At 35.8% G+C, this 16,504-nt stretch overlaps 1 protein-coding gene across 9 annotated transcripts in view; it reads left to right on the top strand.

Annotated features, from left to right (window-relative positions):
- The window catches only part of TTLL7 (tubulin tyrosine ligase like 7), a 74,470-nt gene that overhangs the window by 41,652 nt on the left and 16,314 nt on the right, over positions 1 to 16,504 (top strand). For 8 of the 9 annotated variants that reach the window (XR_010072212.1, XM_063343590.1, XM_063343586.1 and 5 more), the window contains 8 exons: positions 1,961 to 2,055; positions 2,699 to 2,846; positions 2,928 to 3,001; positions 5,943 to 6,078; positions 6,882 to 6,968; positions 11,265 to 11,460; positions 12,570 to 12,853; positions 15,680 to 15,814. Coding sequence is in view for 8 of the 9 variants with exons in the window: in XM_063343590.1 (XP_063199660.1) it covers positions 1,961 to 2,055; positions 2,699 to 2,846; positions 2,928 to 3,001; positions 5,943 to 6,078; positions 6,882 to 6,968; positions 11,265 to 11,460; positions 12,570 to 12,853; positions 15,680 to 15,814 (1,155 nt within the window). In the remaining variant the exon portion in view is untranslated. The remainder of the gene's footprint in view (positions 1 to 1,960; positions 2,056 to 2,698; positions 2,847 to 2,927; positions 3,002 to 5,942; positions 6,079 to 6,881; positions 6,969 to 11,264; positions 11,461 to 12,569; positions 12,854 to 15,679; positions 15,815 to 16,504) is intronic. The other variant, XM_063343592.1, reaches the window with a different exon arrangement.

Genomic DNA, 16,504 nt, shown 5'->3' with positions numbered 1-16,504 from the left:
ACAGAGTATAATTTTGTTCAATACCTAACATTTCTCCAGAATAAGGGGGTGGGGCTTGATTTTATGTCTCTATTTTCAGTCCAGCGAGCCTTTCGTGTATTGAGGTATTCGCTGGACTGAAGCATAGTGTTGCATATTGGATCTTCATACATATGTTTTTAAACATACATAGGTCCTTTCTGGATCAGACAGTGTGATATCTCAAAATCAGAGTATTTCCAAACTTATTTCAGTTATCAGCTGAATTTAATCAATGCAGCTCTTGTTGACGTGTTTTGTTTAAACTTCATGTTGAAAATGAGATGCAATGTGTCTGTGGTCTTGTCAACTGCCAGTATTCTTTAATGGAACTTTGGAGAACTGGGTTGTAATCCTTGTGTTTGTTTCTCTGGATGTTTACATGTTTGCTTAGCTGCAAGTGGAACATTCACATTTTTAAAAAGAAAAAGTTAATAAATGTTTTTGCTATCACAGTACAGGAAAAAAAAATTTAGTCTTTGTGATGTGAGAGGAGATGGACAGGTCAGTCTAAGGGGGTTGACCAATTAAATATTTGGAGGAAAGTCTTCCAAAAAAGAATATGTATACATGTTTTCGCTATTTCTGCTGGTTTTCTGTTATTTTTCTTTCAACATCAGATCTCATTGCCCACTTTGCTAGCCTGTGTGCAAAGCCAGCAAAGAAGCTGATTCTCAAAGCCAAAAGGTACCCTTCTGCAATAAGTATAAGTGGTGGGGCAGCTGGGACTCCGCAACAGGACAGGCGGTGGCTCATCAGCCAGAATAGTTCTGTCCCATTACTGTAGAGGTTCTAAGATGCTCTAATGTATCTAAAGTGTTAAAACACAATTTTAATGAACCGCTCTTGCCCTCTGCTTTGGACATACCGACTATCCCACATCTTATTTGCACGGGGCACAAGGTATTAGTTTTGCCTTCTGAAGCTCTTTAGTATCTGTCCCTTCTGTGACCAGCACTGCTCGTTCACTATCAATCGAGAGGATTCCTGCCTCTCATTAGAACCCGTTACTCATGTCTAAATTTTTGTACCAGCCTGGAAGGTGTTCCTAGAAGTGTTGATGCGGCTACTTCGTGATCCCTCCTCAAAGCTTTCCAAAAGCTGAAGTTCTTCTGCAGGGGCTCTAAAGCTTGGTGGTGGTTGGTTGAGACTCCTGGCTATAAAGTGTGTGGTTTAGTCTCAGTGATTCCCAGTTGCATTTCCCTTGTCCCTCTGTATTTATGGTGACAATGTTAATCTTTTATCTTGTACTTAGCTATAAGCTTTTTGTTACCGAGACTGTTAATTATTTTTTGTTCTCACACTATGTACTGATTTAATAACTTAGATCTCTAGGTGTTGCTGTAAAGTGTAGCTGAATAGTTATTTAAATATACATGAGAAGACCTTGAATTAGAGCCTCTTTCTGTCCTTATATAGTTGTTACTTTTTAAAGAAGTTTGAAGTTATTCAAAGTTGCTTTCAGACTGGGAACTAGAAAAGAGTTTAACTCTGCCTGTGATGGACTACCGTAGCATGGCACATAGTCTGTTATAATGGGTTTAACAGCACTTTGCACGGCAAATTTTCTGGTTGCAGCACCCAGGGATAGATTAGACTGGATTCACAGTGCCAGTACTTGAACGGTGTTCATTGCAAGTGTCTGGATGACTTGGTGGTTGAGAGGTACATCTGGCTCCCAGTATCTGTGATATTCAATGCTCTATTTTTTTAAAAATATGAACAGAAATGAGCTTCTCAACATGTGTTCTCTTATTCTCTGCTACGCTTGAAAGAATGGTTTCTCCAAAGGCTATTACTGAGTCCAAGTAGCCTTCTCCTGAATACTGAATATAGTTACTACTATATATACTATATAGTTACTACTATATTCAGCTACTACTGAATATAGATTCTCAGTGAAGCTGAACATTCCTGAGTCTGCTGTATCTTGTTTTTTCAGATTAATCGTGCCCCAAGCTTTGGAACTGATCAAAAAATAGACTATGATGTAAAAAAAGGCGTTCTGCTAAATGCATTAAAGCTTCTCAACATACGGTAAACTTGTCCTCTTCAGTCTGCCTCTCTTTCTGTTGCTTTATTTTTTTATTATTTATTTTTTTTTTATTTCAACCAGACTAGGAGAAAATGAAGACTTTTTTTCCATCTTCATATTTTCAGAATGTAAATGTTTCCCTTGCTGTCAGTTTTGCTACTGAAATTAACCCAAATTTAATGTTTCTTCTTGTTCATGTGCTTGCAAAAAATGAGTGGTAATAGTAATTTTTGTACATTTTTTTTTTTTTTAATGATTTTTCAAACAGGTCTCAAAGTGGGGATGTAAGTGCAGTCATGGGCATGTGGCCGTACAGGAAATTTGCTTTGGTGATAGTTCCATATATAGTCAAAAGCCATATTCCTCTACAGGAAAACTTTGTAGTTGGGATAGGTTGGAAAAAATCTACACTTCAGGAAAATAGATACAACCATGTTTGTACATTAAATTATAGTACAAAGTCATTACAGTACACCTTAAAGCATGAAAATATTGTAGCCATAAAAGTTAATATTTAAAAAAATTCATAATGAATGAGTCAATTCTAATTTTATATCATAAACTGCACATGACTGATGGGAAAATACAGATGATATACTGTCAGCTGCATTGGATTGACATATCTTAATATCATCTGTGTTTCAGGACAAGTGATAAAAGGAGAAATCTAGCTCAACAGAAGGCTGAGGCTCAAAAAAGACTCTATGGTCAAGGTTCAATGAAAAAACTGTTGCCAGGTTCCTCAGAGTGGGAGAAGCAGCGCCACACACTGGAAAGGAGAAAAGAAGAACTGGTAGGAAGGAAAAAATGTGCTGTTTCTTGCCCATGGCTTATGCTCTCTTTGTTTTAATTGTCTTGTTTTCTTGATTTGTAGAAGGAAAGACTTGCACAAGTACGTAAACAGATTTCCAAAGAGGAGCATGAAAATAAACACATGGGGAACTACAGGTAACTATTTTTGACTGTATTTGTAGGAAGTATTCCATGCATTTTTTAGGAATAATGGAAACAAGTATTTGTGGTAGATGATCATGTTCTGCCAGAAATATGGAGGCATTTATGGAGAAGATATATATGTACACCAGGTAGTAAATTTTTTTTTTTTAGATAAGTTCTTTTTTCTCATTTCGAATGTGTGCGTGCACTTAGGAATTTATATCACATCAGTTACTCCTAGTGTTTGTACAAGACATTTGCCTGAAAGACATGATTGTTCACATTCAGTGTACCAAGAACCATGACTGTCATTATGGGCCTGTTCTATAATCACGTACGATGATTCTTATCTCTAGGGTATACAATATATGGGTGTGAGTATACCCCTATAAAAAAATCAAATCTGAGTATTCCCCTATAAAAAATCAAATCTGAATATTATCTATGAGGCTTGCCAAAAGTTCAGAAACATTATTGGTGCTTCCATCATTTTTGATAGAATGGCATTTGAAATACTATATTCATATTTCTGCACTTTGATTTCGGATCTTAGTAGGCTTAAATGTAAGTATCTTCAGATTGCTTGGTAAAATACACTGAAAAGGAAGCTTTAACTTAACTTGTTGGCTATAATAGGTATTGGCCAGAAAACAATAATTTTGTTTTACGATGTTTTTATTATTACTATTATTTCTTTATATTTGTTTAATGAGAAGTGAAAGCAAGGCCTATGAATGTTTGGCAAAAGGGAGTGGAGTATGTCTAGAAGAGATGATGGGAGTATTTGCCCACTCTTTATAACATTCATCAAGGATGTGGGAGGTCCGAGTTCACATCTTTTAGTCTGAATTAGTCAAAATGCCTTTACTGCTCTTCTTGATCTCTGCTTTTTTTTTGAGCAGTTGTTCTATAATTCCCAGTAAATTTCTCATTTAAACAGATAGATGTTTCTTTGAAATTTTCATTTTTGATGAGTTAACATTTTGCTTACGAAAAGCCTTCCTTTGTAACATTCCCAGTTTTAATCACATCCTTTCTTGACATATGTGGAGCTCAGCTAGTACCTAACAAACCCCCCCACAATGAAACAGTTATTTTCATGCTACTCAGACTATAAGAAAGAGAAACATCATGATGCGTTAATACATTTTGCTTTTTTGATAACTTTATAGTCTAACTTTTTAACTGATCACATTGTAGGTTGCTTATTCAGTTCTTGGCTGAAAATGAGCCAAATGTTCTCTTTATTTAGCTTTTTGGTTAATGTAAATCAATAAAAATGCAAAAATATTTTTTTTTTGCCTTAGGGAAAAAATGAAGTGTCATTTCATGAGGAATGTGCACGTGTGAAATGGCAGAACAGCTTTGTGTTTTCTTATTACCATGTGTTTGCAAAAAGGCTGAAGAATCAGCAGAGCCTGAGAAGTAAAGGAATCTTGGCTAGAGACGCAGAGAAATTTTAGCTGAGCATTATGCAGTATTTTCTCCTTGTGATGTTCTTCTGCAGAGAAGGACTAACTTCTGTCAGGCATTGCCATAGAATCATGGAAATTTTGGGTGCTAGTATTGCTGCATGGATTAATATTGCTTTCTGAACAAAAATCCAGAGAAACGTCAATCAACCTCAGCAGGCTTTGATTTAATCTATGGATATCAGTTCAGCAGCTGGCTTAGTCGAGTGTCTGCAAGCATAACTAGCCCACTGATTCTAGTGGGAGTCCTGGGGTGGTCAGCGTAGGAACCGTACTTTCAAACATTTGTGAATTCATGAGGAACTGAAAAGGATATATATGGCTTTTAGCTGCAGTGTATTTCTACATATATCAAAATGAATATCCTTTCTTTAAAGTATTGTTCTATGGCACTTTTTCAGCAAAAATATCAACACCGTTAAAAAGTGTTGACTGCAACTAGATTAGAGCTCCTACAGGTATTTTATGCAAACTGGAACCATCTTCACTTTCTGTAAAACTGCCCTGAGTCTAATGGAATCATAACCGTCCTTTTTTCATTGCAACAAAATCATCATGAAATGAACTTTTTCAAGGAGAAAAAGACTGAAAAGGGAGGAGAAAGGACCTTGTAAAAAAGTTCACAACAGATCCATAAAACCATAAAAGTCACATAATGCCGGTCAATATACAAATGGTACCTATGCTTTGCACAGTGCGGGCAGAATTTAATTATGGATTATTCCTTGCAATACATTAGAAATTAGTCTTCCACTTTCATAATTTCTGGCTGTGTTTCAGGCTTTCATGACAAATGGATTGGAGTGGTTTTCTTCAAAGCCCCTTGTTGCTTGATGAGCATGAATAAATCGCCAAGTCCTGCTTCTCATATTGTCATCATCTCCTTACCTGCGGTTTTAGAGAATAATGGCATAGCTGGTCTAATGGAAAATCAGAGTCACCCTTTACATCTGTGTACCAGAAATTTTTTTTTCTTAGAGTACCTATTTCTTCCTGTTCATTATTTTGGAGGATTTAGCATTCATGTGCGGTCCTTATTCAATCTTTAATTTACATCATGCCCATTAACTCAAAGCAATTGTTCAGGTTTTCACCGTTTTATGTCCTTTCATTGATAATACAAATTATTTTGTGGCTCTGAATTTTACATGCAATATTTTGTAATATTTCATGAATCATTCACACCTGTGTGTATCATTCACACCCACTGAAGTTTCAGAGTACTGCAAAACTGAGTTTTGGTATATCTCTGGAGTGACCTGACTAGCTAATCGCTGGTTTAAATATCAGTGTGTTCACTGAGTTAAAATTAGATTTAGAGAGCAATGTTCAGAGTATATATTTTATGATATGATATTATATAATTATTATAGATGAGATGCATTATAGAAGAGACTGTGAAGTAGCCGCATTACTTTTGTTCCTAGTGTGTAAGTAGCTCAGCTTCTATCTTAAACTCATTTTTTTTCCCCCTATTTTAGGCGAATTTACCCTCCTGATGATAAGACATTACTTGAAAAGTATGAGAGTTTATTAGCCACTGCTTTTCAGACGTTTCTTGCTGGGAGAGCAGCTTCACTTCAGCGGGAAATGAATAACCCTTTAAAAAGAATGAAGGTACTGAAGCACAAGAAGTATTGGCTTCACGAGTTATTTATTTTGGAATTCATGACCTTGTGGATTAGCTTCACAATAATCATATGTGATGGCTAATAAATAGCATTTGATAATGTTTCCATCATTTCATTATTATTATTCTTTGTGCAGCTTGTGGGCCAGATCCTTGAATCTGGATGAACTGCAGTGGACCCAGGGTGGAGACAGGCTAGATGGCTTTAAGCTACTTTACCATTTCCCTGATCCTCAGCCTTACCCCTGGCCAAACCAGAGGTTGGCAGAAACTGCTTTTGAGCTGGTAATTGCCTCCTTCTTCCTCCAGTAACGTCCCCAGCCTATTCATCCACTTGTATGGACTGGAACGAGAGATATCATAAAACCAGCTCCACTAGTTTAAGGCATCCAAAAACTCTGCCTGATTGCCTACTTATGTAGTTGGAGTAGGAAAATGGCTATATTTAAAATAATGAACTAACGTGATTTAATTTGAAATCTGATAAATAATTTCCCATCTGTGTAGTTGACATCATCCAGCAGTTTTACAGGAGTAAACCCTTTCTTCAGACTTTTATCTTTAATAAATGTTAAGACTTGATTTTTAACTTTCAAATTCATGTTGATTGCAAGCAGAGGTGCATGCATTAGAAGAAATACTCTTATATCCTCCTGTGGAGGGATTCCTAGTGTTATGTCAGGAATTAGTAATCAAAGTAATTTCAAATTCCTACCACTTGGTGCTTGAATTTTGGAAGGATAGGATATGTCCTGCTTTGAATTAATTTTAGTGAAATTCCCATTTCTAGGAGGAGGACATTTTGGATCTTCTGGAGCAGTGTGAAATAGATGACGAAAAACTAATGGGAAAATGCACCAGGCAGCGAGGACCTAAGGTATTTGACTTTTAGATACCAGTTTTTTATTTCACTTCGTAGAGAGGTGGTCTGAGAATTTTAAGTAGGGAATTTAGTTAGCTGATCCTGGTGGAAGTTTTCTTCCTCAGACTGACATTAGCCTTTTTTTTTGAAGTATGAAGAGAAGCATAACTAGTTTTTGTCCAACTAAATCCCATTAAAATTTTAACTGGATATGAGATCCTTCTTTTCCTCTCTAAGCTATTTTGGGGAATTGTCATGCATGGCAACAACTGTTGCACAAGAGAGTGCTTGATTTCAGTGTGTGAAATGATTTTTATATCCATAGCCTATCTCAAAAGAACGCTTTAATCTTTAATCGATTAGTGCCAGCAATGAGTTTTGAGATCATAGGATAAAAGGCACTATGGAAACTCAAAGGATTAATTATTATTATGATGTATCTGTAGCTTGCTTGCTTGCTAAAAGGGTTGTACAGTATATCTTGGAGCCTGTTTCATATCCAAAATCTGCTTTTAAAGTGAATGTTTATTATTTTTAGCTTAATGCTTTCTGGTTGTGTGCATAGTTCATGTGAGTCTTTGCCTTAAATACACTGCATATTTCTGTAAAGATAATTTCAGTAAAGATAAATAGTTTGGGCTTGGCTAAAATAGGTATGTTTCTTATATCCTGCAAACATTTTAGGTCAAGTCTGCTTAGAGGAGCCGGCATTTGTGTTCCTGAGCTCTGACAGATTTGTTTATAGATGCATGTAAATTTTTTTACAGCGTTTTGTGTTTCCGATGACATGGTGTACAAATCTGGGAATTTCTGTACAAAATGAATGCTGACAATTTTCCTGAGCTTGCAGGGGTACTTTATGTATGTGCAAGAATCCAGAGAGCTACATCTTATTACAGGCATGCATACTGGAAAGAGGATCTGTGTATCCAATCTGGTATTAAGACAGATTTGCAGGAACCTCATTACAGATACGGCATTTTTGTGAGCTAGTGCTTTAACAGTCATGGATTCATTTAAAGAAGAGAGAAAAAAAAAAAACAGTCCACCCTGGCAACACAGTCAACTCACATTCTTCAGGGATTCTTTTCCTCAAGGTTTTGTTTTGAGTTCTTTAACATAGGGTCACTAAATTAGAGTTCAGCATCTCAGTCACATTTTTCCTTTTTCCAGAAGCCTGTCTCTTCCCAGCAGCCCTCAGAGAGCGTCTGTCTGTTGACTGTATGCACACAGCCTTGATCTATACTATCTCTACACTCGCTGCACAAAAGCCATTCCCAGGCTGGAGGGCATAAACATTTAATAGGGTACTGAGCCCAAATTAAGAAACCTCTCTTTTAGTTAGTTTTAAGATGAAGTTTGATCAGTTTTTGAGTGAGACTATATGGCATGGCAGGCATATGGTTCCATAGCTTACAAGCTGCTCTACCAATATAATATTGTTTGCACTTACAGAATAAAGAAAAAATGGCATATGACCAAAATTCTCATCTTTTTTTTTTTTTTTTCCCCATAAAACTGATGAAATCAAAAGGGAAGGCAATGAAACTAGCTTATCCAAGGAGATTGTTTCTTTTCCTTGCAGTGTGCACACTTCATGCTGTACAGGATCTCTACTCCTGCATCTTTTTTAGGGTCCTGATACACTTCTCAATCATTTAAACCATGCCTACAGTGAAGCCGTGTGACTGGAGACTTCCCTGGTTGCGTAATACCCTATGCACTCCCTTTGAAATACAGATGCCCATTGTGGATGGCCTTGTATCTTGTACCGAAAGAGCATCACCTCTTTCCTGTAAGGGGTAAGGTGCATATGGCTAATAATACACATTTGATTGGCCACCTCTTTGTAAAGGGTCGGCTATGAGATATGTAGTATCTAAATATATATCTGTATTGAAATCTGGCGAGTGAGGTAGGCAGCAAAACTTATTATTGCCTGCCAGTCTATCAGGTAAGAGAATAATCCAGCTGTAAAACTCGTCTTCTTGTAATCATAAAATCCCACAAATAAAGATCCATTAGCGTATCAAAAAAGGAACACATACAAGATCTGATAGACAAAACGAACCTGAAGGAACAGTTACTCAACATGAGTGTTCTTTCAGAAGGTCATAAAGTCCTGTCCTCCCTTAAAATTCGGTGTCTGGCCTGCTGACAAAAGCTGCTGTTAGGAAGTCAGGTGCTCTGCCTTGGGCGTGCTCTCTTCCTTGGAAAAAGGAACAGTCAGGACTTGGAAAACTCCATACAGAACAGCTGGAATAGTTAGGAGAGAGGAAAGTTTTCCTCCTCATCCTCCTCCACACATAGAAACGTGTATACATATACACATTACACATATATATATGTATCTGAGGGGCAGAGGAGCGTGTGTGTAAATAAACTTTGCAAGTACCAAGTATTCCATATTTGCCAGGAATTTCAGTTTCTCTTTTTTATTCAAACGTGATTAGGAGCTCAGAGTAGAAAAAAAGTCAAGAATTTCCCAGAATGAAGGCAGTTTTGCTTGCAATTAAAATATTACTGAATTCTACTTAGACTGAGAAATACATTTTGGAAATGTGTGGTTTATTTGTAGCCTCTAGAGGGCACATTATCCTTACTCATTGTAAGGTTTACTCTTTTTTTATTACATTGCACCTGTTTGTGCAGAAAAAAGAACTAAGGAAATAAAATAACATATTTTAGAGGAAATGAGCAATTACTTTTATTTTTATCCTTCTGATATAAAATCAGATTAGTTTAATCAAAGAAAAATCAGGTTAGCATAAGGGGAAAATGAAGGCGATTATTTGTCATTATTGCCTTTTGTAATATCTTTGATCTTTCTTTTTATTCTTCTTTGTTAATTGATGTAAAGTCTTGGTCACGATGTTCTTATTGTTTAGTGTAGAACGTGGGAGGAACATGCATATCATAAGTGGGAATGAGGTCGACCTTAAAGCCCCTGTGAATTTTGATTGAAAATGTTTATTATCCCTTGTATAACTCATCAGGAATGTCTGATCAATAGATCTCCATGATACACAACATTTCATGATTAGGACAGCTATTTTTGAGAATGCAATACGTGCTGAGGCACCTAAATTTGTCCTTTTGGCAGGTAGATAGATATCATAATATTTTTAGTGTAATCTGAACAATTGCCAGGGCTCTCCTCAATGAAATATACTTCTTCAACTTTTCCTTATCTGGTCTAACAGCTTGGGCTTGCATAAACATACTGTCACTTTTAAGTTAGTGGCAGAAATCTCTTTTCTTCCTTGGCTGGAATAGAAGTTTAGGTAGAACATGTTTACTTACACTACTAGTGTACCTTGCAGGAACAGTATCTTTGGGGCTTACCCTTCCAGTTAATTTTGGTGCATTACATTATGCTGAGATAATAGGGCAATTTAAATTAATCCTGAGAGTTCTTCTGTTTCACTCTGAAACAAAATATTAATGTTTTTAAAATCTGAGTTTTAATTGCAGTCTATTAGATGACTAGGAAGGTGAGGCCATCACCATAGCTTCTTATAGCTGAGAGTCACTGGAAAGAAAATGTGTAGGAAAAAAAAGTGACCACATGAGCCTTCTTAGGATAATAGATATCATGGAGGATATTGCATTTTTCTTGTTTGCTTGATGGTAGATGGAAGAAGAGTTTTCATTTGTAGCTTCTATTCTTGCTTCAGTTTGTCTCCTACTTTTTGCTTGTTGTCTCACAGTATCCTTGGTAATAGCACAAGATTAATTACTTAATGACACTGAATCCCATGTCCATATGGGACACCCAATACACCTAGCATAGCTTCCTATATTCTTCCACTTGCTGCTTTCTGCAGGATATGCATTAGTCACTCTCTTTTTCAGAAGTATATCAGCCAAAGTTCCCTGATGTATTTCTGTACTTTACATTGGTCATTGTTAAACTAGAGTTTCAGTTATTGCAAATATCAGTGAGGGATTGAAACTGATTGTAAATTGTATTCTGTACCGCTGGATTTATGATTTCAAACTATAATTCAGTATGTCTAGCAGTGTAAGTCATACTTAAAATAGTTTGTTCTCCCCCTTACTTTGTTAGGCTGCTCTTCATGTGAGAAAGATTAGGATAACCGCGTAGTGAAATTAATGAAATATTTAAGCATTTATTTTAAAATTAAGGACAAATTTCCAGTCTGATTTGGGAGGGTTTAAATATGTACAAATGAACCTGCTTGAATCAGGAACCTAGTGTCATAGTAAAATGTTCTTTGGGATTATGAAAGAATTTAATTTCTTGGGTATTTTTTTTTGTTGTGTGGTTTTGTTTTTTTTTCGCATTAGCCCTTGTGTTCAATGCCAGAAAGCGCACAGCCCTCAAGAAAACTTAAGAACTACAGTAGTGACAGTAGCTGCGATAGTGGTAGCAGTATGTCAGAATCGGGAGAAGAAATTGAAAAGGAAGATCACAATGAAAAAAAGGAGAAAAAAGTTTCATATGATCTTGAAGAAAATAAATGCAAATCTTTGGAACGATCAGGTAAGTTGAATTATCAATTTTCCAAGTAAGTCTGGCATTCACGATGATTTATATAAAATGCTTCAGTATTTAAAATGTATCAACATTTGTAACTCAGGGTTAAACGCTGGTTTGCTTGTTTCATCTTCTTTAAAATCTTCTCTAAATTAATGAAAATGAATTTTAAACCCAGGGAAAAATTAATATACTTTTGCCAAGAATGCAAAACAGAAAAATACACCTGGGTTATCACCTGGGCTACATGTGGAAATTTGCTCTTATTTTTTTTTTTTTGAGAACATTGTCCTTTTTTGCCCTGTAAAAAGTAATCTTATTAAGCTTGAATTTGCTGGAATATAGAAAGGATAAAGAAATATATAAAGGGTAAAGAAATGTATCTGGAGACATATAGAAGGTAATATATTCCAGATGAGATCCCTGCACAAGTTTTTTTTGTGATTGTGATTGTCTTCTTTCTTTTTGTGATTGTTTCTCTTGCTGCAGAGCATTAGTGTGAGGATGTTCTGTCAAACATGATAGATACAGCATGTTATTTTTTCTTTTTTTAGCAGTGTATTGTCTCAAAGAAGTTCATCATGTAATTGCACACATATAATGCTGCGTCTAAAATTTTATTTTTCATAGCAGCATCATTTATTTAGCAGACGACTGAATTAGAAAAGTGTACATCTATGCAGGAGCAGATGAGGGAGACCGGACCTGCAAATATGGGATCCCATCAACCAAATTTTCTCTCCTGCTTCCATATACTTACAGTCAAGAAGCCACACGTAGTAACCACATAATTCTTGACCTATAGGGCATATGCACTCTGTCATAAATCTGATGCATGTTATGGAAGACTGGAGTCTACTTGATTGAAAGTTGACTACGAGGAAGAAATAAATGTTCTTATAGAGTATGTAAAGTATGTATTATTAGGGGATCTGACAGGAGTAACTGCTACATGTATAGTTGTTAGTCAACATACATTATAGTACAGCATATGTGCGCACATGTTGGTCATATATGTTTGTTAGTTGGTTAGTTAGTCATTTGTTAGTTACAAAGAGTGAAAAATGGGTGTTAAAAGAATAAGTAATTGCATCATTCATTTAATTTGTCTGCAGGTAGAATGAACTGGAAACCTTCGATTAAAAATATAAAATCTCCATCATATTCACCCCCCACATCATCCACAGGTCCAATAAGGCGTTCTGTGAGCTGCCCTCGTTCAATATCGATATTGACTATGCAGTCACAGGCAGCTGAGCATCGTCCCTTTTCAGCCAAAACATCTCTGCAAATCCAGCGTGCATCCCCAGTGAATAGGTCTCATTCTTTAAATCGCAGCCCATCTTCAGCTAGAGGAGTCTCTCAGACATCCAGCTTGGGAACTATGAACTCTTCAGGGGTGAGTTAACACAGCAGTTGCATTCAAAATGTGTTCCATTTCTCTAAAACTCAATAAATACATTACTAATTTTCACAGTGTCAGAAAACCTGAGGTACTACAGTCAATGTTATTTTGACAGAAACTCATGAATTTAAGATCTCTAGACCAGCATATGACTCACCATGAGTGCTAGCTGTGATGTTTCAGTGTTTCTGGTGCAGCAATATAGATGTCGTGTTTATTGAGAATGGAATTAGAGTTTTTGTGACTGGGAAGGCTGCTCTCCTAAATAGTTTTTGAAGACAGAAAGGGTTTTACTTCTCTTAAAAAGTTTCTCTGGTTTCTTTGGGGACTGCTGGTTCTGAAATAAAGGATGTACCTACTTTCAAAATCTTTACAGTAACAGAAATACATCAGTATTTCAAAACCAGTGTATATTCCACATTGTATCAGAATAAAACATTAGTAAGACTTTGTATGGGTGTCCATTGTAGAGGAAGATGTAATTCATTTTCAACCTAGTGTACCTGAATGGCATACACTATACCACTGCAGCAGAGTTCTACTTCCAGCCATCTTTTTTTTTTTTTTTTTTTAAAGTGAAGATGAAACTTCTTTCCTTTTGAAGCCTGTCCCTGGGACAGACAAACATTTAGACTCAGGTGGTCTAACCAAACGATTAATAGAATAAATAGATCAGATTAAACACGTTTAGCTGTTTAGAATTTGTGTGGTTAGTTGTAATTTCACGATGTACTTCTGAGCCATACATTTTTTTCCTTTTGTGACTAGACTGCCATCTTCTTTGGCATCTTCTTCGCAACCCAGGCATTTCTTCTTCTGTGTTTGCACGGTGGATCACATATCCGCTTATCCCTGGGCAGTGTTTGCTGGGATCAGTCCCCAGCCTCATTCAGTATTGTATTCAGTGTTGGTGCCAGTGTTTTTCCATTCGTGCTTTGGTACCTAACCTGTATATTTCTCACCCAAATAATTCACCTGGAGATGGGGCAAAACTATATTTGCGGCCTTTCTCTATTGTGGTGAGCTTTGATTGTGAGAAATCCTTTTGTAATGCTAATGAACTGGCTTCATAGTATTTACTATCTCTAATCATCATTTTTATCCAGTAGAATGCTCATTGTCTGTTTTGCCTGTGAGGCTTTGTCTAAATGATGAAAAAGGATCCTTTTAAAATTGTGTGCTGAAATCTTGTGAAATACTCCTTAACATGGTTTTCCATCTTTAAAGTCAGCTAATAGAATTGGAAAGACATTAAGATTGTGTCTTCAACACAACGTGTTAAAGGTATTTTTTATCACATTAGCTATCTCAAGTTTAAAAAGTACCCTTTTATCATCAAGATGTACTCTGAGAGTTTAATGAGACAGGGCTAATATAGATTTTTCTATTCACATTAACTCTATATCAAATACAAATTACTGAAAGATTAAAAACAGTCTCTTACCATCTGACATTAAAAATGGGCTACTCACTTAAATTAACATTAGTAAGAAACCATACTCTGTTTTTCATTGAGAAAGCTCCACCAGAGAAATGATCTTGATGTGCAGAACAATTATGTTGGGTGATAGAGCTTAGGTCATGCTTCTTAAAATAATGTGAATAAAATTACTTACAGAATGGATAAGAACTACTCATAATTTAGCACTGTATTGTGAATGGAACTCTGTTCATAATTATTTTTGCAACTAAGAATAATATACTATATATTACTGCTAGAAGAAAATTTAAATTGATAAACTGTAACTTACTAAGAAGAAATCATTTGTGCGCGATAAAGTATTAGTTTATCTGTCCTTTGGGAAAGAAAAGAGCAGTACATTGCCATTTTTGGAGGCTGCTGAGATCTAAATGTACTAAAGATATGGAAACTAAGTGGAATAAGTCATTTACCGTTGGGAATTATATACGCATTATTATAGCAGTTACAAACAAAAGTGGGTTTGGAGATACTTGCTATCTTATTATTTCAGCCATATTATTATATATCAGGTAGCAAAATATTTTGTTATGCTTGAAAATATTTATCACTTACTTAAGCAAAAATACCCTTAAGTAATTATTGTAGTTCTTAGAAAATACTAAGATTTAGAAATACCTAAAAATATTCAGTTTCGCTCTTGAAAAAAACAAAATTAAGCCTGCTTAATCTTCCAAACACAAAAATAAGCAAAAGAAAGAGCACCAGAAACAATTCTGATTTAAAGAAAACCCCAAAACCCTCCAGAGATGGTCCTCCACAGACACTGTAGGGGTTCAAGTTGATGTTGGTGTAAAAAGCACTGAGATTTTAAACAAAATCCTGGACAATCAAAGACACTGTCAGAACCCCCACTGATCAGAGTGGGAGCAAAGCGTCCTTACTTTTTGAGGCTTCCTGAAATCCCGGCACAATGACATGTAATTGGCAGTTTCTGTTAAATTGTTGCAGTGAAGAACCGAAAGGAAGTTTTTTATGACTAATAATTTCTTTTCATTATGTTGAATTAAAATTCAAGGTCTGTTATCTAAATTTCAAATTTAGATTTTAAATGGAGGGCATCATAAATATCGAATATGTATTTGTTGGTTTTGTTTCAGACAGACTTACGTTTGAACTGTTTTTCTTGAATTTCTTGACAACTATAAGTAATGGTGATGTGTTAGTGTACATAAGGCATATATGTGCATATTAGTTACGTATTAGATATTATGTCTACAGAATTTAATAATATATTTTATGCCACCCTATTTAGAATTTATTTTTGTCGAGGGAACATCTTTGTAATGTGATCTAATGACACTCCTGAAATTTTTCCTCTGCTTCACATTGATGTTTAGAGTGAGTCTTTGCTGCAACAGAAAACAAAGGAGCAAGAAGTTGCTTTGACAAAAGAGACTCTTCTCATTATCAATGACATGAGAATGAAGTTCCCAGGAAAAACAGATGAAGAATCAGAATTAATTATAGAAGATGTAAGTATCTATAAATAAGAAAGAAGAATTAAAGGCTAGGCACTTACCGTTTAAGCCACTAAAATGAAGGGAAGTAGAAAGCTCAATTTATGATTCATGAGCTCCTGTGGCCTTAAAACTTCCATAACTCAGGATAATTCAAAAGATTTCAAAAGCTTGGAACTTTGCATACTTTCTGACCGTAAGAGAGTAGCACTGAAAAGGTTCCTATGTCTTTATAAAATATATGAGAGGCAATCAGGAAGGTTAGGAAAATTCAGTTTTTCATTGTGGAGAAAGTTCAAACTTTTAAGTAAGCTAAAAAGAATGTTACAATTCATTAACTGTTTATATTTCATCTGATATTGTTAGTATGGATCCTGACATGTTTAACTTGCTCTTGAGTAGGCATACGGGAGAACTCAGAATGGTATGCTGCAAGACAAACTGGAATTTTGCTAGTCATAAAGAACACCAGCCACACTCTTTTTGGCTTTTCTAGTGTGCCAGCTTACTCTTTATTACATCCCACATTGTCCCGAGCCTCATCCTGTGGTATCAAAGACATGTGAAACAATGCCCGATCTAAAGGGCAATTAAAAGGCAACACCTAATATTCAGATACAGAACCAGAAAATACATGGTATATGAATCCCTTTTAAATGGCTAGTGCAAAGAAACTAACGTCATCTTGGGAAAAGAAAAAAAAAG

Source organism: Chroicocephalus ridibundus, chromosome 8 (assembly GCF_963924245.1).
Source record: "Chroicocephalus ridibundus chromosome 8, bChrRid1.1, whole genome shotgun sequence".
Classification (NCBI taxonomy): Eukaryota; Metazoa; Chordata; class Aves; order Charadriiformes; family Laridae; genus Chroicocephalus; species Chroicocephalus ridibundus.
The sequence above is the reverse complement of the archived record's forward strand: the minus strand, read 5'-3'. Positions and strand labels throughout refer to the sequence as shown.